At 43.6% G+C, this 24,855-nt stretch overlaps 1 protein-coding gene across 3 annotated transcripts in view; it reads right to left on the minus strand.

Moving 5' to 3' along the window:
* Nucleotides 1-24,686, minus strand: part of LOC129813569 (epidermal growth factor receptor substrate 15-like 1) — a 61,568-nt gene extending 36,882 nt beyond the window's left edge. For 2 of the 3 annotated variants that reach the window (XM_055865884.1, XM_055865885.1), the window contains exons 1-12: nucleotides 24,387-24,686; nucleotides 23,619-23,660; nucleotides 20,589-20,678; nucleotides 20,346-20,393; nucleotides 20,159-20,254; nucleotides 19,003-19,074; nucleotides 16,851-16,976; nucleotides 16,584-16,643; nucleotides 16,047-16,391; nucleotides 10,648-10,811; nucleotides 6,473-6,632; nucleotides 106-191 (exon numbers count right to left, since the gene is read on the minus strand). In XM_055865884.1, coding sequence (XP_055721859.1) covers nucleotides 106-191; nucleotides 6,473-6,632; nucleotides 10,648-10,811; nucleotides 16,047-16,391; nucleotides 16,584-16,643; nucleotides 16,851-16,976; nucleotides 19,003-19,074; nucleotides 20,159-20,254; nucleotides 20,346-20,393; nucleotides 20,589-20,678; nucleotides 23,619-23,660; nucleotides 24,387-24,413 — 1,316 coding nt within the window. In that variant the 5' untranslated portion in view covers nucleotides 24,414-24,686. The remainder of the gene's footprint in view (nucleotides 1-105; nucleotides 192-6,472; nucleotides 6,633-10,647; nucleotides 10,812-16,046; nucleotides 16,392-16,583; nucleotides 16,644-16,850; nucleotides 16,977-19,002; nucleotides 19,075-20,158; nucleotides 20,255-20,345; nucleotides 20,394-20,588; nucleotides 20,679-23,618; nucleotides 23,661-24,386) is intronic. The other variant, XM_055865883.1, reaches the window with a different exon arrangement.
* Nucleotides 24,687-24,855: the final 169 nt, after the last annotated feature.

Genomic DNA, 24,855 nt, shown 5'->3' on the forward strand with positions numbered 1-24,855 from the left:
AGTGTTCTGGGCTCAGTGTTCTGGGCTCAGTGTTATGGGCTTAGTGTTCTGGGCTCAGTGTTCTGGGCTCAGTGTTCTGGGCTCAGTGTTCTGGGAGGGGCTCACCTCTGCAGCTGGGCGATTTCCTGACTGATGCCATCCAGCTCTTTGATGCCTGTCAGGTCAGCTGACTCTGTAGAACTGCTGCTGTCCTGGGGGCGAGGGCAGAGGATGAGGAAGAGAGGGGAGGGATGAACAGGGTGACAGAAGAGAGATAAGAGAAGGAAAGGCAAAAAGGGGTAGAGAGTGGGGTGTGGAGAAACAGAGGAGAGAAGAAGAGTGTGTCAGAGAGATTCTGCTCTGAGGGAGAGAGAGGAGCTCCCTACTGCTGCATCACCACAACGTTAACACAGGAAGGAGCTCTGTCGCATGCTGGGTATGCAGTACATAGTCAACGGTAGGCTTCGAGGGGACTCCTACGGTAGGTACACCTATAGCTCATCTCTTCGCAGTAGTACTGTAGACTACTTTATCACCGACCTCAACCCAGGGTCTCTCAGAGTGTTCACAGTCAGCCCACTGACACTCCTATCAGTTCACAGCAAAATCACAATCTACTTGAACGGAGCAATAGTCAACCATGAGGCATCGAAGCCGAACAAACTGCATACTATTAAGGAATGTTATAGATAGACGGAGGGTATTGTAGAATCCTACCAAATCTGGCCAACAACAAATCTAATCACTCCTCGACAACTTCCTGGACAAAAGGTTTTCCGGCAATAGTGAAGATGTAAACTTAGCAGTAGGAAGCCTGAATAATATATTTTACCTATCAGCTAACATATCAAATTTAAATTCAGGCAGAAAACCTAAGACAACTAACATCAATGGTTTGATGTTGAATATAAAATCCTAAGAATTTTTGGGGGAGAAACCTAATCCAACCAAAAACAGAGAAGCAGAAAAGCTGAGCCTATGGCTTCACTATGGTGAATCACTAAAACAATACAGAAAAAGAAGGAACAGCATGACAGAAAACAGCTCAACGTGATTTAAGAATGCATAGAATCAAATCACTTCTGGGAAAATTGGAACGCACTAAACAAAACACACAAAAGAGCTATCTATCCAAAATGGAGATGTACGGATAAAACCACTTCTCCAACCTTTTGGACATATAACAAAGAACCAAAAGCTAAAAGATATACATGATCATTTACTAAACTTAGAATCAGCTACTAAAGACCAGAACCCACTGGATTCTCCAATTACATTGGATGAACTACATAATCAAACCCTACAACCTAAAAGGGCCTGTGGTGTTGATGGTATCCTCAATGAAATGATCAAATATAGAGACCACAAATTCAAATAGGCTATTCTTAAACTCTTCAACAACATTGACTGATTTGATCAACCCAATCCACAAAAGTGGAGACAAATTTTACTGCAATAATTACAGTGGAATAGGCGTCAGCCATAATCTCTGAAAAATCCAACATTTTCTCAGTGAAAACAACTTCCTGAGCTAATGACAAATTGGCTTCTAACCAACATACCGTATGACAAAGCACGTATTCATCCTACACACCCTAATTGACAAACAAAACAAAAGTCTTCACGCTTTGTTGATTTTAAAACTTGGCATGAGGGTCTGCTATACAAATTGATAGAAAGCGGTGTTGGGAGGGAAAGCATATGACATTATTAAATCAATGTACACAAACAACAAGTGTGCAGTTAAAATTGGCAATAAAACACAGATTAATTTTCTCAGGGCCGTGGGGAGAGACAGGGATGCAGCTTGAGCCCCACACTTTTTAAAATATATATCAATGAATTGGCGAGGGCACTACAACAGTCTGTAACACCGGCCTCACCCTACTAGAATCTAAAGTCAAATATCTACTGTTTGCTGATGATCTGGTGCTTCTGTCACCAACCAAGGAGGGCCTACAGCAGCACATAGATCTTCTGTCAGATCTGGGCCCTGACAGTAAATCTCAGTAAGACCAACATAATGGTATTCCAAAATAGGTCCAGTAGCCAAGACAACAAACACAAATTCTATCTAGACACTGTTGCCCTAGAGCACACAAAGAATTATTCCTACCTAGGCCTAAACATCAATACCAAAGGTAACTTCCACAAAGCTGTGAACGATCTAAGAGACAAGGCAAGAAGGGCCTCCTACGCCATCAAAATGAACATAAAACATCACAATTAGGATCTGGCTAAAATACTTCAATCAGTTATCGAACCTATGGTTGAGTGGACCCCAGACCTCACAACAACCAAGAAGTCACAAAATGGGACAAACACCCAATTGAGATTCTGCATGCAGAAATCTGCAAAAATATACTTTGTGTACAATGCAAAATCCCGAACAATGCAGGCATGCAGAATTAGGACTATACCCACTAGTTATCAACATCCAGAAAAGAGCCGCTAAATTCTACAACCACCTAAAAAGGAAGCGATGCCCACACATTCCACCACAAAGCCATCACCTACAGAGAGATCAACCTATAGAAGAGTGCCCTCAGCCAGCTGGTTCTGGGGCTCTCTGTTCACAAACACAAACAGACCCCACAGAGCCCCAGGACAGAAACACATTTAGACCCAACCAAATTATGAGAAAGCGAAAAGATAATTACTTGACACACTGGACAGAATCAACCAAAAAACAGAGCAAACTAGAATGATATTTGGCCCTAAACAGAGAGTACACAGTGGCAGAATACCTGACCACTGTGACTGACTATTGCTATTGAGAAAGGCCGCAATAGCCTGTCTTCTCTTGAGAGCCAGGTCTGCCTATGTGCACACTGTCAACAAAATGAGGTGGAAACTGAGCTACACTTCCTTACCACCAGCCAAATGTATGACCACATTATAGAGACATATTTTTCACAGATTACACAGATCCACAAAGAATTTGAAAACAAATCAAACATTAATAAATTCCCATATATGTTAGGCTACAACTGTGTGAAATCACAGTTGCATGATTTGTGGGCCATTGCCATGAGAAAAGAGCAAAAAAGTGGAGCACAAACATTGCAAATACAACCTATATTTATCTGTTTATTTATTTCCAACTACTTACACATTGTTACAACACTGTACATAGCCAATACTATAACATTTGAAACGTCTATAAACTTTTGTGAGTGTAATGTTCACTAATGTTTCCCTTGTTTGTCTATTCCATTTGCTTTCGCAATGTAAACATGTTTCCCATGCCAATAAAGCCCTTTGAATTGAGAGAGAGAGAAAGAGAAAGATTCCACAGTGAACTGAATCAGACAGTGGTGTTATCCCTCTAGATCACCACAAGGTGGCAGTGTTCGCCTTGAAAACAGTAACATTCTGAGGTGAGGCTGGAAATGCTGGAATGCATTCATCTCTTCCTTGGCATTGCTAATACATAAACAATAGGTTATGACACACCAAAGGAAATACATCTGTACAAATCTTGTGCTTTACACTGTGAAACAAAGGACAGTGACACAACACCAGTACCACGACACAGTAACACGACACAACATGACACAGTAACACGACACAAGACCAGACAGTAACACGACACCAGACAGTAACACGACACCAGACAGTAACACGACACCAGACAGTAAGACGACACCAGACAGTAACACGACACCAGACAGTAACACAACACAACACCAGACAGTAACACGACACCAGACAGTAACATGACACCAGACAGTAACACGACACCAGACAGTAACACAACACCAGACAGTAACACCAGACAGTAACACAACACCAGACAGTAACACAATACCAGACAGTAACACCAGACAGTAACACAACACCAGACAGTAACACGACACCAGACAGTAACATGACACCAGACAGTAACACAACACCAGACAGTAACACAACACCAGACAGTAACACAACACCAGACAGTAACACCAGACAGTAACACAACACCAGACAGTAACACAACACCAGACAGTAACACCAGACAGTAACACCAGACAGTAACACAACACCAGACAGTAACACGACACCAGACAGTAACACCAGACAGTAACACAACACCAGACAGTAACACCAGACAGTAACACAACACCAGACAGTAACACCAGACAGTAACACGACACCAGACAGTAACACCAGACGGTAAAACAACACCAGACAGTAACACCAGACAGTAAAACACCAGACAGTAACACCAGACGGTAAAACAACACCAGACAGTAACACAACACCAGACAGTAACACGACAACAGACAGTAACACAACACCAGACAGTAACACCAGACAGTAAAACACCAGACAGTAACACCAGACAGTAACACAACACCAGACAGTAACACCAGACGGTAAAACAACACCAGACAGTAACACCAGACAGTAACACGACACCAGACAGTAACACAACACCAGACAGTAACACGACACCAGACAGTAACACGACACCAGACAGTAACACGACACCAGACAGTAACACAACACCAGACAGTAACACCAGACAGTAACACAACACCAGACAGTAACACAACACCAGACAGTAACACCAGACGGTAAAACAACACCAGACAGTAACACCAGACAGTAACACAACACCAGACAGTAACACCAGACAGTAACACCAGACAGTAACACCAGACAGTAACACGACACCAGACAGTAACACGACACCAGACAGTAACACGACACCAGACAGTACCACGACACCAGACAGTAACACGACACCAGACAGTAACACGACACCAGACAGTAACACGACACCAGACATTAACACGACACAACACCAGACAGTAACACGACACCAGACAGTAACACGACACCAGACAGTAACACCAGACAGTAACACAACACCAGACAGTAACACCAGACAGTAACACAACACCAGACAAATAAACAGTAACGTATGTGATGTGTCAAAAAAGTTTGTGCAAAAAAGGGTCAATGCAGATAGTTAAATAGTTAACCAAATAGCTACCCGAATTGGCTTGGGGGTAAAAGCAGTTCAGGGTCCTGTTGGTTCCAGAGTTGGTGCATCCGTGCAGCTTGCCATGCAGTAGCAGAGAGAACAGTCTATGACTAGGGTGGCTGGAATCTGAACATTTTTAGAGCCTTCCTCTGACACCGCCTGGTATAGAGGTCCTGGATGTCAGGGAGCTTGGCCCCAGTGATGTACTGGGTTGTGGGTTGTAAGCAACACCCGTTGTAGCGCCTTGATGTCGGATGCCTTGCAGTTGCCATACCAAGCGGTGTTGCAGCCAGTCAAGATGCTCTCAATGGTGCAGCTGTAGAACTTGAGGATCTGAGGACCCATTCATATTTTCAGCCTCCTGAGGGGGAAGAGGCGTTGTTTTGCCCCTCTTCACAACTGCGTTGGTGTGTGTGGACCATTCATTAGTGATGTGGACAGCGAGGGAACTTGAAGCTCTCAACCCGCTCCACTACATCCCTGTCGATGTGAATGGGGGCGTGCTCGACCTCCCATTTCCTGTAGTCCACGATCAGCTCCTTTGTCTTGCCGAAGTTGAGGGAGAGGTTGTTGTTCTGGCACCACACTGCCAGGTCTCTGACCTCCTCCCTGTAGGATGTCTCATAATTGTCGGTGATCAGGCCTACCACTGTTGCGTCGTCGGCAAACTTATTGACGGTGTTGGAGACGTGCGAGGCCACGCAGTCGTGGGTGAACAGGGAGCGACCCTGATGGGCCCCTGTGTTAAGGGTCAGCGTGGCAGATGTGTTGTTGCCTACCCTTACCACCTGGGGGCGGCCCGTCAGGAAGTCCAGGATCCAGTTGCAGAGGGAGGTGTTTAGTCCCAGGGTCCTTAGCTTAGTGATACGCTATGAGGGCACTATGGTGGTGAACACTGAGCTGTAGTCAATGAACAGCATTCTAACATAGGTGTTCCTTTTGTCCAGGTGGGAAAGGGCAGTGTTGAGTGCAATAGAGATGGCATCATCTGTGGATCTGTTGGAGCGGTATGTGAATTGGAGTGGGTCCAGGGTGTCTGGGATGATGGTGTTAATGTGAGCCAAGACCAGCCTTTCCAAACATTTAATGGCTCCAGGTGTGAATGATAGACAACATGACAGACAGTTGGAGGAGGCAGCAGGTCTATGAACATGACAGACAGTTGGAGGAGGCAGCAGGTCTATGAACATGACAGACAGTTGGAGGAGGCAGCAGGTCTATGAACATGACAGACAGAGCTGCCTAAAGCACACATTGGGAAGTAAAGTGTTTTGAGAGAGTTTGAAATGCAGTACAGTAAAGCTACAGATAGGAGGCGCTGGGGAGATGGGAGAGGGTGCAGAGAGAGGGATGAAGACAAGAAAGTGGAGAGGAGAGCGGTAGAGGGTTGGTGAGAGGGGTAGAGCGGGTATCTCACAGGAGGGCGGTGGCAGTCCTCTCAGAGGGGGGGTGTATCACTTCGGGGGAGAGGGTACGAGGAGGGGGAGAAGGTGAGGAACTAGGGGTGAGGGAGTGACTTACAGGAACAGAGGAGGTGGTCCTCTCAGAGGGGGGGATCATTTCAGTTGTGAGGATCTGCGGAGGGTCCAATCCCTTGGTGACTTTCTGCTGGATCAGCCACATAGCCAAAGAGAACTGCTCTCTGGACAGCTTCCCTGTCTGCTTGGTGTCAGCCAGACCCCTAGGAACAAGATACATTACATTTAAGGTTTGCTAAATTATTGTCACTTGTTTAAATTTTGCTGCTTTTCCCGAAATTCTGGTTGCAGGATTGCAGGTTTCGTGCTTATTCCCTCTTGATTACAGCAATATCCCAACCGGGATTTCCATAAAACCAGGTAATTTGGGAAAAGTTAAAAGATAATTGTGCTACCCTCATTACATTATAGTCAAGTTAACAGGTACTGTGTATTCTAATCCAGAGTAATTTACCATAATGCATGCACATATCACGATCACTGCAAGTAACATTTTGTTAACGTGTACTGTACTGGTCCAACAAGACAATGCCCAATATGTTACTGTATGATTGGCAAATAAAAATTGTTTTTCTTTATTTTGCCCAAAAATGTTATGATGAGAGATACATCTGTTATTATACACTGAGTGTACAAAACATTAAGAACACCTTAACATTGAGTTGCGCACCCCCCATACTACTACCATACTACTACCATACTACTACTGCCATACTACTGCCATACTACTACCATACTACTACTACCATACTACTACCATACTACTACCATGCCACTACCATACTACCACCATACTACCACCATACCACTACTGTACTACTACTACCATACTACCACCATACTACTACCACACTACTACCGCACTACTACCACACCACTACCACGCTACTACCACGCTACTACCACGCTACTACCATGCTACTACCATGCTACTACCATGCTACTACCATAATACCACCATACTACTACCACCATACCACCACACTACTACTACCATACTACTACTACTACCATACTACTATATACTACCACCATACTACTACTGTACTACCACCACCATACTACCACCATACTATCACCATACTATCACCATACTACCACTGCCATACTACTGCCATACTACTGCTATACTGCTATCATACTACCACCATACTACCACCATACTACAACCACCACGCTACTGCCATACTACTACTATACTAATACCATGCTACTACTATACTACTATCATACAACTACCATACTACTACTATACTACTATCATACCACTACCATACTACTACCACTACCATACTACTACCGAACTGCTACTATACTAATACCATGCTACTACTATACCACCACCATATTACTACCATACGACTGCCATACCACCACACTACCACTATACTACTACCACCATACTACTGCTATACCACTACCATACCGCTACTATACTACCACCATACTACTACCATACTACTACTGCCATACTACTACCATTCCACTACCATACCACTACCATACTACCACCATACCACAACTGTACTACTACAACCATCATACTACCACAATACTACTACCATACTACTACCACACTACTACCACACTACTACCACACTACTACCACACTACTACCACACTACTACCATAATACCACCATACTACTACCATACTACTACCACGCTACTACCACGCTACTACCATAATACCACCATACTACTACCACACTACTACCACACTACTACCACGCTACTCCCACGCTACTACCATAATACCACCATACTACTACCACACTACTACCACACTACTACCACGCTACTACCATAATACTACCACACTACTACCACACTACTACCACACTACTACCACACTACTACCACCACACTACTACCACCACACTACTACCACCACACTACTACCACCACACTACTACCACCACACTACTACCACACTACTACCACACTACTACCACACCACTACCACACCACTACCACGCTACTACCACGCTACTACCATAATACCACCATACTACTACCACCATACTACTACCATGCTACTGCCATACTACCACCACACTACTACTACCATACCACCACACTACTACTACCATACTACTACTACTACCATACTACTATATACTACCACCATACTACTACTGTACTACCACCACCATACTACCACCATACTACTGCTATACCACTACCATACTGCTACTATACTACCACCATACTGCTACCATACTACTACCATACCGCTACCGTACTGCTACCATACTACTACTATACTACCACCATACTACAACTGTCCTAATACCATACTTCTACCATACTACTGCTATACTACTACTATACCACACTACTACCATACTGCTATCATACTACTACTATACTAATACAATACTACTGCCATACTGCTACTATCCTGCTGCCATACTATTACCATACTACTACCATACTACTACTGCCATACTACCATACTACTACCATGCTGCTACTATACCACTGCCCTACTGATACCATACTCTACTATACTACCGCCATAATACTACTATACTGCTACTATACTACTACTATACTGTCACCATACTGCTATCATACGACTACTATACTAATATTATACTACTACCATACTACTACCATGCTACTACCATGCTACTACCACACTGATACAATACTACTGCCATACTGCTACTATCATACTACCACCATACTACAACTATACTGCTACTATACTCCCACCATACTGCTACCATACTACAAGCATACGACTACTATACTAATACTATACTACTACCATGCTACTACCATACTACTGCCATACTACTACCATGCTACTACTACTATACTACTACCGCCATACTACTATTGCGCTTCTACCATACTACCACCATACTACTATCATACGGCTACTATACCACTGCCCTACTGATGCCATACTCTACTATACTACCGCCATAATACTACTATACTGCTACTATACTACTACTATACTGTCACCATACTGCTATCATACGACTACTATACTAATATTATACTACTACCATACTACTACCATGCTACTACCATGCTACTACCACACTGATACAATACTACTGCCATACTGCTACTATCATACTCCCACCATACTGCTACCATACTACAAGCATACGGCTACTATACTAATACTATACTACTACCATGCTACTACAATACTACTGCCATACTACTACCATGCTACTACTACTATACTACTGCCATACTACTACCATACTACTACCGCCATACTACTATTGCGCTTCTACCATACTACCACCATACTACTATCATACGACTACTATACTAATACTATACTACTACCATACAACTACTATACTACTAACATACTACTACCACTATGCTACTACCACACTACTACCATGCTACTACCATACTACTACCATGCTACTACCATACTACTACCACTATAGTACTACCACTATACTACTACCATGCAAATACCACTATACTAGTACCATACTAGCACTATACTACTGCCACACTACTACCACACCACTACCACACTACTACCATACTACTGCTATACTGCTACCATGCTAATGCTATACTACTACCATACTACCACCATACTACTACTATACTACCACCATACTACTACTATACTACCACCATACTACCATGGTACTACCATCATACCACTGCCGTACTGCTACTATACTACTGCCATACTACTACTACTACTGCTACTATACCGCTACTATACCACTACCCTACTACTACCATACTATACTATACTACCGCCATACTACTACCATACTACTGCTATACTACTGCTATACTGCTACCATGCTAATGCTATACTACTACCATACTACCACCTCACTACTACCGTGCTACCCTACTACTACCATGCTACTACCATACTGCTGCCATACTACTACCATACCCCGTTCAAAGGCACTTAAATATTTTGTCTTGTCCATTCCCCCTCTGAATAGCACACATACACAATCCATGTCTCAATTGTCTCAAGGCTTAAAAATCCTTCTTTAACCCGTGTCCTCCCCTTCATCTCCACTGATTGAAGTGGATTGAACAAGCGACATCAATAAGGGATCATAGCTTTCACCTGGATTCAACTGGTCAGTTTATGTCATGGAAAGAGCAAAACATGTTCCTAATGTTTTGTCCACTCAGTGTGTTTGTAAGGTGTTAGATTAACAATATGTAAGTCTAAGGTGCAGGCCATTCTGTCTCTCACCAGATCTGTGCCAGCATGGTCTTAGAAAGGCTGGATAGCATGAAGATCTCCATGACTTCCCCTCCGGTGACAAGACCGTCCATGTCTGTGTCTGTCTTCAGGAAGATGTCATTATAACGTCCTCTGTCTGCCACCGGGACCACCCAGTTCACTACTGCAGGTGACTAGCACACAGGAGAGAAGACAGAACTATCAACCCAGTTCACTACCGCTGGTGACTAGCACACAGGAGAGAGGACAGGAGAGAGGACCGGAGAGAGGATAGAAAAACAAGACCGGAGAATAGGAGATACAATCTTTGGACAGAATCCTAATCCCTAACTATGTGTGCATAGCTTGCCTTTTCAGAAATCATGCATTCATGTCAATCAATGGACATTAAACACTCTTTGATGGTATGCATATGTACGCAAATGAAGGAGTGTAGCTTTAAAGCCAGGACACTATGTCCTATGATTGTTCGCATGCCTTCTTAAAAAAGTGTAATGTTTTTGTGTCTGATGTTATGATGACACATTGTGGGTCTGGCATCATTTCCCTTTCAATGAAACCTGTTCCTCTAAATCAACAGAAAATTCCTTTACAACAAACAGATGACTAAGAAAGGAACCACTCAGGGATAAAAGACAAGTCAGAGAATGTTGCCAAACAAGTCTACTTTTATGAGATTAACCAATGGGTGAAGAGTTAGGGTTTATGACAGATGAACCAGTGGGTGAAGAGTTAGGGTTTATGACAGATGAACCAGTGGGTGAAGAGTTAGGGTTTATGACAGATGAACCATTCCAGTGGGTGAAGAGTTAGGGTTTATGACAGATGAACCAGTGGGTGAAGAGTTAGGGTTTATGACAGATGAACCAGTAGGTGAAGTGTTAGGGTTTATGACAGATGAACCAGTGGGTGAAGAGTTAGGGTTCATGACAGATGAACCAGTAGGTGAAGAGTTAGGGTTTATGACAGATGAACCAGTGGGTGAAGAGTTAGGGTTTATGACAGATGAACCATTCCAGTGGGTGAAGAGTTAGGGTTCATGACAGATGAACCAGTGGGTGAAAAGTTAGGGTTCATGACAGATGAACCAGTGGGTGAAGAGTTAGGGTTCATGACAGATGAACCATTTCAGTGGGTGAAGAGTTAGGGTTTATGATAGATGAACCATTCCAGTGGGTGAAGAGTTAGGGTTCATTACAGATGAACCAGTAGGTGAAGAGTTAGGGTTCATGACAGATGAACCAGTGGGTGAAGAGTTAGGGTTCATGACAGATGAACCAGTGGGTGAAGAGTTAGGGTTCATGACAGATGAACCAGTGGGTGAAGAGTTAGGGTTTATGACAGATGAACCAGTGGGTGAAGAGTTAGGGTTCATGACAGATGAACCAGTGGGTGAGGAGTTAGGGTTTATGACAGATGAACCATTCCAGTGGGTGAAGAGTTAGGGTTCATGACAGATGAACCAGTGGGTGAAGAGTTAGGGTTTATGACAGATGAACCATTCCAGTGGGTGAAGAGTTAGGGTTTATGACAGATGAACCAGTAGGTGAAGAGTTAGGGTTTATGACAGATGAACCTGTAGGTGAAGAGTTAGGGTTTATGACAGATGAACCATTCCAGTAGGTGAAGAGTTAGGGTTTATGACAGATGAACCAGTGGGTGAAGAGTTAGGGTTCATGACAGTTGAACCAGTAGGTGAAGAGTTAGGGTTTATGACAGATGAACCAGTAGGTGAAGAGTTAGGGTTTATGACAGATGAACCATTCCAGTAGGTGAAGAGTTAGGGTTTATGACAGATGAACCAGTGGGTGAAGAGTTAGGGTTCATGACAGATGAACCATTCCAGTGGGTGAAGAGTTAGGGTTCATGACAGATGAACCAGTGGGTGAAGAGTTAGGGTTCATGACAGATGAACCATTCCAGTAGGTGAAGAGTTAGGGTTTATGACAGATGAACCAGTGGGTGAAGAGTTAGGGTTCATGACAGATGAACCAGTAGGTGAAGAGTTAGGGTTTATGACAGATGAACCAGTGGGTGAAGAGTTAGGGTTCATGACAGATGAACCATTCCAGTGGGTGAAGAGTTAGGGTTCATGACAGATGAAGAGTTAGGGTTTATGACAGATGAACCAGTGGGTGAGGAGTTAGGGTTTATGACAGATGAACCATTCCAGTGGGTGAAGAGTTAGGGTTCATGACAGATGAACCAGTGGGTGAAGAGTTAGGGTTTATGACAGATGAACCATTCCAGTGGGTGAAGAGTTAGGGTTTATGACAGATGAACCAGTAGGTGAAGAGTTAGGGTTTATGACAGATGAACCAGTAGGTGAAGAGTTAGGGTTTATGACAGATGAACCATTCCAGTAGGTGAAGAGTTAGGGTTTATGACAGATGAACCAGTAGGTGAAGAGTTAGGGTTTATGACAGATGAACCAGTAGGTGAAGAGTTAGGGTTTATGACAGATGAACCATTCCAGTAGGTGAAGAGTTAGGGTTTATGACAGATGAACCAGTGGGTGAAGAGTTAGGGTTCATGACAGATGAACCAGTAGGTGAAGAGTTAGGGTTTATGACAGATGAACCAGTGGGTGAAGAGTTAGGGTTCATGACAGATGAACCATTCCAGTGGGTGAAGAGTTAGGGTTCATGACAGATGAAGAGTTAGGGTTTATGACAGATGAACCAGTGGGTGAGGAGTTAGGGTTTATGACAGATGAACCATTCCAGTGGGTGAAGAGTTAGGGTTCATGACAGATGAACCAGTGGGTGAAGAGTTAGGGTTTATGACAGATGAACCATTCCAGTGGGTGAAGAGTTAGGGTTTATGACAGATGAACCAGTAGGTGAAGAGTTAGGGTTTATGACAGATGAACCAGTAGGTGAAGAGTTAGGGTTTATGACAGATGAACCATTCCAGTAGGTGAAGAGTTAGGGTTTATGACAGATGAACCAGTGGGTGAAGAGTTAGGGTTCATGACAGTTGAACCAGTAGGTGAAGAGTTAGGGTTCATGACAGATGAACCAGTAGGTGAAGAGTTAGGGTTTATGACAGATGAACCATTCCAGTAGGTGAAGAGTTAGGGTTTATGACAGATGAACCAGTGGGTGAAGAGTTAGGGTTCATGACAGATGAACCATTCCAGTGGGTGAAGAGTTAGGGTTCATGACAGATGAACCAGTGGGTGAAGAGTTAGGGTTTATGACAGATGAACCATTCCAGTAGGTGAAGAGTTAGGGTTCATGACAGATGAACCATTCCAGTAGGTGAAGAGTTAGGGTTTATGACAGATGAACCAGTGGGTGAAGAGTTAGGGTTTATGACAGATGAACCATTCCAGTAGGTGAAGAGTTAGGGTTCATGACAGATGAACCATTCCAGTAGGTGAAGAGTTAGGGTTTATGACAGATGAACCAGTGGGTGAAGAGTTAGGGTTTATGACAGATGAACCATTCCAGTAGGTGAAGAGTTAGGGTTCATGACAGATGAACCATTCCAGTGGGTGAAGAGTTAGGGTTCATGACAGATGAACCAGTGGGTAAAGAGTTAGGGTTTATGACAGATGAACCATTCCAGTGGGTGAAGAGTTAGGGTTCATGACAGATGAACCAGTGGGAGAAGAGTTAGGGTTTATGACAGATGAACCAGTAAGTGAAGAGTTAGGGTTTATGACAGATGAACCAGTGGGTGAAGAGTTAGGGTTTATGTCAGAAGAACCATTCCAGTGGGTGAAGAGTTAGGGTTTATGACAGATGAACCAGTGGGTGAAGAGTTAGGGTTTATGACAGATGAACCAGTGGGTGAAGAGTTAGGGTTCATGACAGATGAACCATTCCAGTGGGTGAAGAGTTAGGGTTTATGACAGATGAATCAGTGGGTGAAGAGTTAGGGTTTATGACAGATGAACCAGTAGGTGAAGTGTTAGGGTTTATGACAGATGAACCAGTGGGTGAAGAGTTAGGGTTCATGACAGATGAACCAGTAGGTGAAGAGTTAGGGTTTATGACAGATGAACCAGTGGGTGAAGAGTTAGGGTTTATGACAGATGAACCATTCCTGTAGGTGAAGAGTTAGGGTTCATGACAGATGAACCATTCCAGTGGGTGAAGAGTTAGGGTTCATGACAGATGAACCAGTGGGTGAAGAGTTAGGGTTTATGACAGATGAACCATTCCAGTGGGTGAAGAGTTAGGGTTCATGACAGATGAACCAGTAAGTGAAGAGTTAGGGTTTATGACAGATGAACCAGTGGGTGAAGAGTTAGGGTTTATGTCAGAAGAACCATTCCAGTGGGTGAAGAGTTAGGGTTTATGACAGATGAACCAGTGGGTGAAGAGTTACGGTTTATGACAGATGAACCAGTGGGTGAAGAGTTAGGGTTCATGACAGATGAACCATTCCAGTGGGTGAAGAGTTAGGGTTTATGACAGATGAATCAGTGGGTGAAGAGTTAGGGTTTATGACAGATGAACCAGTAGGTGAAGTGTTAGGGTTTATGACAGATGAACCAGTGGGAGAAGAGTTAGGGTTCATGACAGATGAACCAGTAGGTGAAGAGTTAGGGTTCATGACAGATGAACCAGTGGGTGAAGAGTTAGGGTTTATGACAGATGAACCATTCCTGTAGGTGAAGAGTTAGGGTTCATGACAGATGAACCATTCCAGTGGGTGAAGAGTTAGGGTTCATGACAGATGAACCAGTGGGTGAAGAGTTAGGGTTTATGACAGATGAACCATTCCAGTGGGTGAAGAGTTAGGGTTCATGACAGATGAACCAGTGGGAGAAGAGTTAGGGTTTATGACAGATGAACCAGTAGGTGAAGTGTTAGGGTTTATGACAGATGAACCAGTGGGTGAAGAGTTAGGGTTCATGACAGATGAACCAGTAGGTGAAGAGTTAGGGTTCATGACAGATGAACCAGTGGGTGAAGAGTTAGGGTTTATGACAGATGAACCAGTAGGTGAAGAGTTAGGGTTCATGACAGATGAACCATTCCAGTGGGTATAGGGGGTAGAGGAAATTCAGGTTGGTATATAGCAGCTGTAACCCTTAACAGACTTTCTCAGGAACAGGGAGGAAAACTGAACGGTGCCCTAGCTTTACTAAGAAAAGCACAGCCGCCTCTTACACTTTCTGAGATGCTTTACCCCCCGACAGTCTGAGGATGAACCCTAATGCCTTCTCAATGTGCTAGTCAAATACATAGAGGGAATCAAGGACAGTCTGCAATAACATTAAAGGCGAAACTCGTAAAATCTCACAACCGCATAGGGTTCTCGACAAAAAGAGTGCACTACATAGGGATTAGGGAATAGTGTGTCAATTGAGACACAGATGTGACAGAGTAATAGCATTCCTACCCATTCACCAGGCAGGGTGTGGATTGAAGAGGCTCTATACTGTACCGTACCTGTGAGGGGGCTTTGAACGAGTGTTTAGGAGAGAGACTGCCAGTGCTGTTGATGGAGGTGATGCTTCCGTGAGATGGGGTGGAGTGTAGGGTGTCTTTGAGAGGAGGAGAGTTTGTTGTCCGAGACAGACCAGACAGAGCCGCTACAGCGCCGGGCAGGGGAGGAGAGCTGGCTGTCCGAGACAAACCAGACAGGCCTGAGAGGGCAGACAAGGGAGGCAGGACGGAGACGGCGCCAGGCAGAGCCCCCGCAGACTTCTTCCTCTTGGATGGAGGGATGAGGGAAGAGGGCAGGACAGAAGGGACAGGCTCCTTCTCCATAGCCCTGTACACCAGGTGCATGGCCTGGAGGGGAATGGACAAAACAGTTCAGCAAACTGCCCCATTTATACCTTGCATAGGTGTGTCTTAGTGATTGGATTGTCATGAAAGGATGTCGAAAACCACATGTTAATGCAAGGTGTAAGCAGGCTAATTGGCCTCATTCAGGAATGCATCTTAACTCCATGAGCTCAAGATACAAAACAATCAACTTACCACTGAAAACTCCTCTCTGTCCAAGTGTCCATCTTTATCCACGTCACCGAGGTCCCAAATCTACGGAACAGAATATAACTAAAATATGACCAAACTGTCACAATATCTGTTCTAGCTAACTTCTTAGTATACGGGAACACATAGTAGTAGCTCCAGCTTTCCCACTGTTACCACATACCTATCCAATGAAGTGGCTAGAGGGTAGGGGGTGGGGTAGGGGCTAGGGGGTAGGGATTGTTTCTGGACAGGACCTTGTCATGTGCTTACCCTTCCTAACACATCCAGGGGTAGTTTGGAGTTGATCAGGACAGGTTTGACTTGGTCTCCAGACAAAAGACCATTGACTGGTAGAAGACTTTCAAAGATGCCATCAAACTTCCTTTTCTCATCAGACTGGAGGAAAGGCAAGACAGGGAAAGAGAGACAGTGAAAGAGAGACAGGGAGAGAGAGCGAGACAGGGAGAGAGAGCGAGACAGGGAGAGAGAGCGAGACAGGGAGAGAGAGCGAGACAGGGAAAGAGCGAGACAGGGAAAGAGCGAGACAGGGAAAGAGCGAGACAGGGAAAGAGAGAGACAGGGAAAGAGAGAGACAGGGAAAGAGAGAGAGACAGGGAAAGAGAGAGAGACAGGGAAAGAGAGAGAGACAGGGAAAGAGAGAGAGACAGGGAAAGAGAGAGAGACAGGGAAAGAGAGAGAGACAGGGAAAGAGAGAGAGACAGGGAAAGAGAGAGAGACAGGGAAAGAGAGAGAGACAGGGAAAGAGAGAGAGACAGGAAAAGAGAGAGAGACAGGAAAAGAGAGAGAGACAGGGAAAGAGAGAGACAGGGAAAGAGAGAGACAGGGAGAGAGAAATGGAAAGAGACACAGGGAAAGAGACACAGGGAAAGATGTTACATGGGGTTACTCCTCGCCTCCTTCTCAAAACCCATTGGAAGAGAAGCTCAGAGGACCCATCTAACAATGGTGCAGTGTTGACTTATGCCTGTTTATAATCATCATAATTCTGGTCATCACTTTGTGGATTTAAGCTCACTGCATTTCTCCAACATGAAAATAATACATTGTCAAACATGTATAGGTCAATTGTTAATAAAAGGTATGTGTTCTACAAACAATGACTTCAAACATTATTCATACCCCTGGTCTTTTACCACATTTTATTGTGTTACAGCCTGAATTTAAAATTCATTAAATGTAGATTTTTTTTGTTACTGGCCTACACATAATATCACATAATGTCAAAATGGAATCATGTTTTTAGAATTTCTTTGCAAATTAATTAAAAATGAAAAGCTGAAATGTCTTGAGTCAATAAGTATTCAACCCCCTTTGTTATGGCAAGCCTAAATAAGTTCAGGAGTAAAAATGTGCTTTTAACAAGTCACATAATAAGTTGCATGGACTCACTCTGTGTGCAATAATAGTGTTCACAAGTGTTGGTGGAAAGAAGAATGATGAATACATAATAATAATAGTTAAACAATCAACTAGAGGGTATGGTTTGAAATGGCTACCTAGCTATTAGTCTGTTCCCTATCATATTTAATAGACTAGGCCTACCTGCTGCTGCAAATTCTGACTCTCCTTGAACAACTGCTCACTTGTCTCACATACACGCAGGTGCTTCGCGCAGTGACTCTCCAATCCTGGCTGATACGTAGATTTTTATTTGATTGATTAAACTATTTTAAAACTGTGCCTAAATAAATTACATTAACATAAATTAATTTCCATTACTTTCCTGATTTTATAATTTTCCTAAACTTTTCCAGGCATGGTAAACACAATAAGAAAAATCCATGACTTATCCAGGATTTTCATGACCGTAAAACCTGGTTCAGTCTGCTTTCCACCAGACACTGGGAGTTGAATTGACCTTTCAGCAGGATAATAACCTAAAACACAAAGCCAAATCTACACTGGAGTTGCTTACCAAGAAGACAGTGGACAGGTTTGACTTAAATCTGCCTGAGAATCTATGGAAAAACTTGAAAATGGTTGTCTAGCAATGATCAATATCCAATTTGACAGAGCTTGAAGAATTTTGAAAAGAATACTGGGCAAGATGTTTACACTGCAGGTGTGCAAAACCTCTTACAGACTTACCCAGAATGACTCACAGCTGTAATCGCTGCCAAAGATTATTGATTCTAAGACGTCTTGACTCAGGTGTGTGAATACTTACAGTGTATATAAATTAGATATTTCTGTATTTCATTTTCAACCCCCAAAAAAAATCAAAAAACTTGTTTTCATTTTCTCATCATTACCCAGCTAGCTGGGGAATCCATTTTGAATTCAGGCTGTAACACAACAAAATGTGGAAGAAGCTAAAGGATATGAATGCTTTCTGAAGGCACTGTGTATCTATCATTGATTGATTGATTAATTTCTACGTACAACAGGTATGAATGCTCACCCTTACAGCCCAGTGGGAATCAGATGAAGATGTACTCAGCGGTGTGCTGAGCAACGGAGTATTTGTGTCTCTCTGCAACAATACAAATGCAACTTAGATGGTTTCAATAAAGACCACTGTAGTTCTCAACTGATATGATGCCTGAGATTACCCCAATGAAGATTAGATCACAGAGGGGTATCAACGCAAGCTAACTTTAATAAACAAACAGAAATAACTGTTGATTTTTAAGAAAGCAAAACTTATACCCTGACTACACCGCTCGCGTCTCGTGCAAATCTATGCTATTCAATTATTGCACCCACACTGCTCGCGAGCGTCTGCGTTGCCAAGGGCTAAAATAGAAGTCATTCCTATTCCTGACGCAGATCGCGCTGCAAGTCCTGCCTCTCCCATCTCCTCATTGGTTTATAGAAGCAGGTACCCACGTGCCATCTCCTCATTGGTTATACCCACGAAAGACGAGCTTTGTTGCCGGTCGTCGTGGAAATACTATGAAAGTTTAGATGCCGATCACCATATAAGTTCCAAGATGAAAAAGCCTGGAAGGAGGAGAGATGACTATACACGATTCGGTTGACCGTTTTATGTGTGGATTAATTGTCGGAGTAGAGGACCTTGTGCATTTCAGGTAAAATAACTCAATGTTTATATCCCAGGACAAATTAGTTAGCAACAGCAAGCTAGCTAAACAGGACAAATTAGCTAGCAAGTGCAAGCTAACTAGCTAAATTGCCATACATGTTTAATGCTTTTCGACCTGTCCCCAAATTAATGTAATTGGTTCAGAGTTTGTTTTGATATTTTAACCTGCGTGTCGTGATCACGTTTGGTGTAGGGGGGACAAAATAAATGAATGCGCTATGGCGCACACGCGCAGCCGGTTTTGGGTTCCGTGTTAAACATGTGTGTTTTGGTTGTTGGGTCAATTAGACCATTCCTATTTAAAGCTTAACCTAAAACAAAGTTATTTCAGAATATTTAGGCAGGTTAGCTGGCTAACCCATTCATCTTGTTTTCATTGCTGAAATGATTGAGAAGATCAAGTGCAAGTTTCTACTTTTGTTTTAAACCATAACAATACATATGATACTGCAACCACATGTTCCCTACGAGGACAATATAGTTGGTGGTAAGTAAGTAAAGTATCACTCACAAACTTGGGTGCTGCTAGAGTCTGGTTGAGGTTGTTGAGACTGATGTCGTTGCCACCCTGAGCTGAAGCCACCAACCTCAACGCTACAAAGAAACCCTGGGAGGAACAGAGGAACTGGTCAGTGGTTCATGTGGGAAACCATTCATTAATTGGTAGTAAGAAGTAATAAGAGGTTCATTTTATTTACCCGTTTGTCCAAGAAGCCCTTCCTTTCTGGATCGGCCAAATCCCAGATCTGAAAATAGTCAAATAATATGATATAACTGTACTGTATGTAGTTGGAGTCTTGGATATGCCTAGAAGTGTGCCGTTTACTGAGCGTGGTGTGTGTGTGTGTGTGTGTGTGTGTGTGTGTGTGTGTGTGTGTGTGTGTGTGTGTGTGTGTGTGTGTGTGTGTGTGTGTGTGTGTGTGTGTGTGTCTGCTACTCACTTTTCCTAAGGTACTGTCTGATAGGCCTGATTTCTTCAGGAACTGAGCAGCATCTGCAGCTCCTACTGTCCCAGTGTCTCCCAGATCCACCTTCAATGGGGGAATGGAATGGAGGCAATGTAATCAGCTGGTTGTGCTTCTGGATACAGCCTCTCTGCTCATTAGCCCTGTATACAGCCACTCTGCTCATTAGCCCTGTATACAGCCACTCTGCAACATTAGCCCTGTATACAGCCACTCTGCAACATTAGCCCTGTATACAGCCACTCTGCAACATTAGCCCTGTATACAGCCACTCTGCAACATTAGCCCTGTATACAGCCACTCTGCAACATTAGCCCTGTATACAGCCACTCTGCAACATTAGCCCTGTATACAGCCACTCTGCAACATTAGCCCTGTATACAGCCACTCTGCAACATTAGCCCTGTATACAGCCACTCTGCAACATTAGCCCTGTATACAGCCACTCTGCAACATTAGCCCTGTATACAGCCACTCTGCAACATTAGCCCTGTATACAGCCACTCTGCAACATTAGCCCTGTATACAGCCACTCTGCAACATTAGCCCTGTATACAGCCACTCTGCAACATTAGCCCTGTATACAGCCACTCTGCAACATTAGCCCTGTATACAGCCACTCTGCAACATTAGCCCTGTATACAGCCACTCTGCAACATTAGCCCTGTATACAGCCACTCTGCAACATTAGCCCTGTATACAGCCACTCTGCAACATTAGCCCTGTATACAGCCACTCTGCAACATTAGCCCTGTATACAGCCACTCTGCAACATTAGCCCTGTATACAGCCACTCTGCAACATTAGCCCTGTATACAGCCACTCTGCAACATTAGCCCTGTATACAGCCACTCTGCAACATTAGCCCTGTATACAGCCACTCTGCAACATTAGCCTTGTATACAGCCACTCTGCAACATTAGCCCTGTATACAGCCACTCTGCAACATTAGCCCTGTATACAGCCACTCTGCAACATTAGCCCTGTATACAGCCACTCTGCAACATTAGCCCTGTATACAGCCACTCTGCAACATTAGCCCTGTATACAGCCACTCTGCAACATTAGCCCTGTATACAGCCACTCTGCAACATTAGCCCTGTATACAGCCACTCTGCAACATTAGCCCTGTATACAGCCACTCTGCAACATTAGCCCTGTATACAGCCACTCTGCAACATTAGCCCTGTATACAGCCACTCTGCAACATTAGCCCTGTATACAGCCACTCTGCAACATTAGCCCTGTATACAGCCACTCTGCAACATTAGCCCTGTATACAGCCACTCTGCAACATTAGCCCTGTATACAGCCACTCTGCAACATTAGCCCTGTATACAGCCACTCTGCAACATTAGCCCTGTATACAGCCACTCTGCAACATTAGCCCTGTATACAGCCCCTCTGCAACATTAGCCCTGTATACAGCCACTCTGCAACATTAGCCCTGTATACAGCCACTCTGCAACATTAGCCCTGTATACAGCCCCTCTGCAACATTAGCCCTGTATACAGCCCCTCTGCAACATTAGCCCTGTATACAGCCACTCTGCAACATTAGCCCTGTATACAGCCACTCTGCAACATTAGCCCTGTATACAGCCACTCTGCAACATTAGCCCTGTATACAGCCACTCTGCAACATTAGCCCTGTATACAGCCACTCTGCAACATTAGCCCTGTATACAGCCACTCTGCAACATTAGCCCTGTATACAGCCACTCTGCAACATTAGCCCTGTATACAGCCACTCTGCAACATTAGCCCTGTATACAGCCACTACACTCATTAGCCCTGTATACAGCCACTCTGCATTGGAACTGCAACACTTACGGGTGTAAAAGTTTAAACATTGGGATCCTTAGCATAAAAAAAATCCCTAACCGAAAAACCATGTATTTATCCCCACTTAATTATAAATCACAGTTCAGTTATAACAATACATGATTTGCTGTGTTATAGCCAATAGGCTGGAAAGGCCTGGGGAAGATGTGCAATTCATATAAACCAGAGAGGAAGAGCCAAAAACGTAAACTACTTGGGAATTTGGGGGTGGCAGCGTAGCCTAGTGGTTAGAGTGTTGGACTAGTAACCGAAAGGTTGAAAGTTCAAATCCCTGAGCTGACAAATCTGTCGTTCTGCCACGTCATTGAAAATAAGAATTTGTTCTTAACTGACATGCAACGCATGACAAAACAAAAAACAAAAAGATGACGATTACCAAAACAGCACGCTTCTGTCTCCCTGGCCTGCCTGTATCTTCGCTAATGATGCAAGTGTGTTCAGTCTGTTGTCTTAGAGGGGTAAGCCTACTCTTAGTTTTGGTCTCATATGAAATTACAGTAGTATCGATTACGCTTTTCAGACGTATTGGGATGTAGCCCCTTGAAAGCGTTTCCGCTACGGCATGTTTGATTGTATGTTAGGGTAGGCTACACTGCGGGGTTTCAAATGCCGACACGAAACATTGTCTGGTGATATGAACGGATGCTGTACTTGTCTGTAAAGGAATGTCGCCTCTGAAGTGGGACTCAATCAGAACCGTCAACCAAATAATATCGAGCTGCGGAGCGCAAAGGTACAGACCTAATGTGGCACTTTTTTTAATTGTCTGAAAAGTTATCAATTGTCGCTATCGACATGTTGAATTGTAGCTGCGTTCTATCTGTAAAGGGTTGCGGTACATATAACTTCATTAATCTTGCCCTAGCGGTCATACATATGTAATAGCGCCCTTATTCTGCATTGTAAATTGATGTGGAATTGTATGATGTTTTCTTATCGTTTAAACGGAAAAACGATTTTTTTAAATGGCCGTTTAAACCTTTAAAATCTTGCTTAGCAAGATTGTCCATTTGTCACATCCCTAATTAGAACTGCAATGTAATGCATTGTAGAACGACGGAGCAGAGTAGCTATAGCTTATGTAGAGACATACCAAATAAATTGACAACATTTTAGGCGTAACAAACAAAACATGAATGGCACAAATGATCATTCATTCACCTGTCTGTAGTAGACTTCGTAAACTGGGTTTCCACTCGATAACTGCAGAGAAATCAAGAAACGTCAGGTGGAGATGTAGTTTTTTTTTTTAAATAGCACGTTTACTTACACATTTTGGTCTACTTACATTCAACACATTTTGGGAAGACTTGAAAGATGTAGCCTATGTTGTCACAGGTGAAGTTACAGCGAATCAACAGTGTCTAAATCTGTGTCACTGTGAGTATGAAGTGGTTTCAAGTCTGCCCTGATCATCTCTAACTGGAGCAACCCACATTACTTGTAATAAAGATAAGCAAGTCAATAGCCATAAGAAACAGTGTGAACAGTGACGATTAGGAAGATAAACAAGGAAATTACAGCTGAGCTAACAAGCACTGGATAACAGCTAGCAGTTCAACTTTTGGTGACTTGGCTGCAAGCTAACTTCAAAAAGACTAGTAGCTAATTGTTTGACAGTGTTACTGACACAACTACGATAGTGAACATTGATTGTCAATGTGATTCATGATATTAGGAAAATATAGCTACAGCAAGATAGCAATCATTTAGCTACACCAACTGAGCTACATTGTCGGCTTCCTTCCTGTTGCTAGCGAAAATGCCAGCAGCTAGCTAGACAGCTAACAAGGGGACATGCGTCAATCTTTGACTTCTCGGCTGGTGGCTACCATATAATTCAATCACTTTCAAGATTTGTGAATAACTAGCTAATGTACACCATTTAACCATAGCAAAAACATCTGGAAAGTACGTATTTGGAGTTACCTGGGTGAGAGTCATGAGCGCCGCCATATTTCCTGCTGTGTCGAGACCGCGCACACCCTTGAAGCTACAACGCGCCTCAACACTGACAGCTCCACATTGTTGACATCAGTGGTGTGGAGGAGCATGAAGGCATGCGGAGGGAAAACTTGTTATTTTCAGTAACACCGAATACAATAATACAATAGAATAGAACTAGCTACACCCTTTTCCATTGTTCACCCTTTTCTATTCAGTGCCAAGTCTAGGACAAAAAGGCTTCTCAACAGTTTTTAGCCCCAGGCCATAAGACTCCTGAACAGGTAATCAAATGGCTACCCGGACTATTTGCATTGTGAGCCCCCCCCCCCCCCCCCCCCCCCCCCCCCAACCCCTCTTTTTACGCTGCTGCTACTCTCTGTTTATCATATATGCAAAGTCACTAACTATACATTCATGTACATACTACCTCAATTGGGCCGACCAACCAGTG

This window comes from Salvelinus fontinalis, chromosome 17 (genome assembly GCF_029448725.1).
Source record: "Salvelinus fontinalis isolate EN_2023a chromosome 17, ASM2944872v1, whole genome shotgun sequence".
In the NCBI taxonomy this organism is placed as follows: Eukaryota; Metazoa; Chordata; class Actinopteri; order Salmoniformes; family Salmonidae; genus Salvelinus; species Salvelinus fontinalis.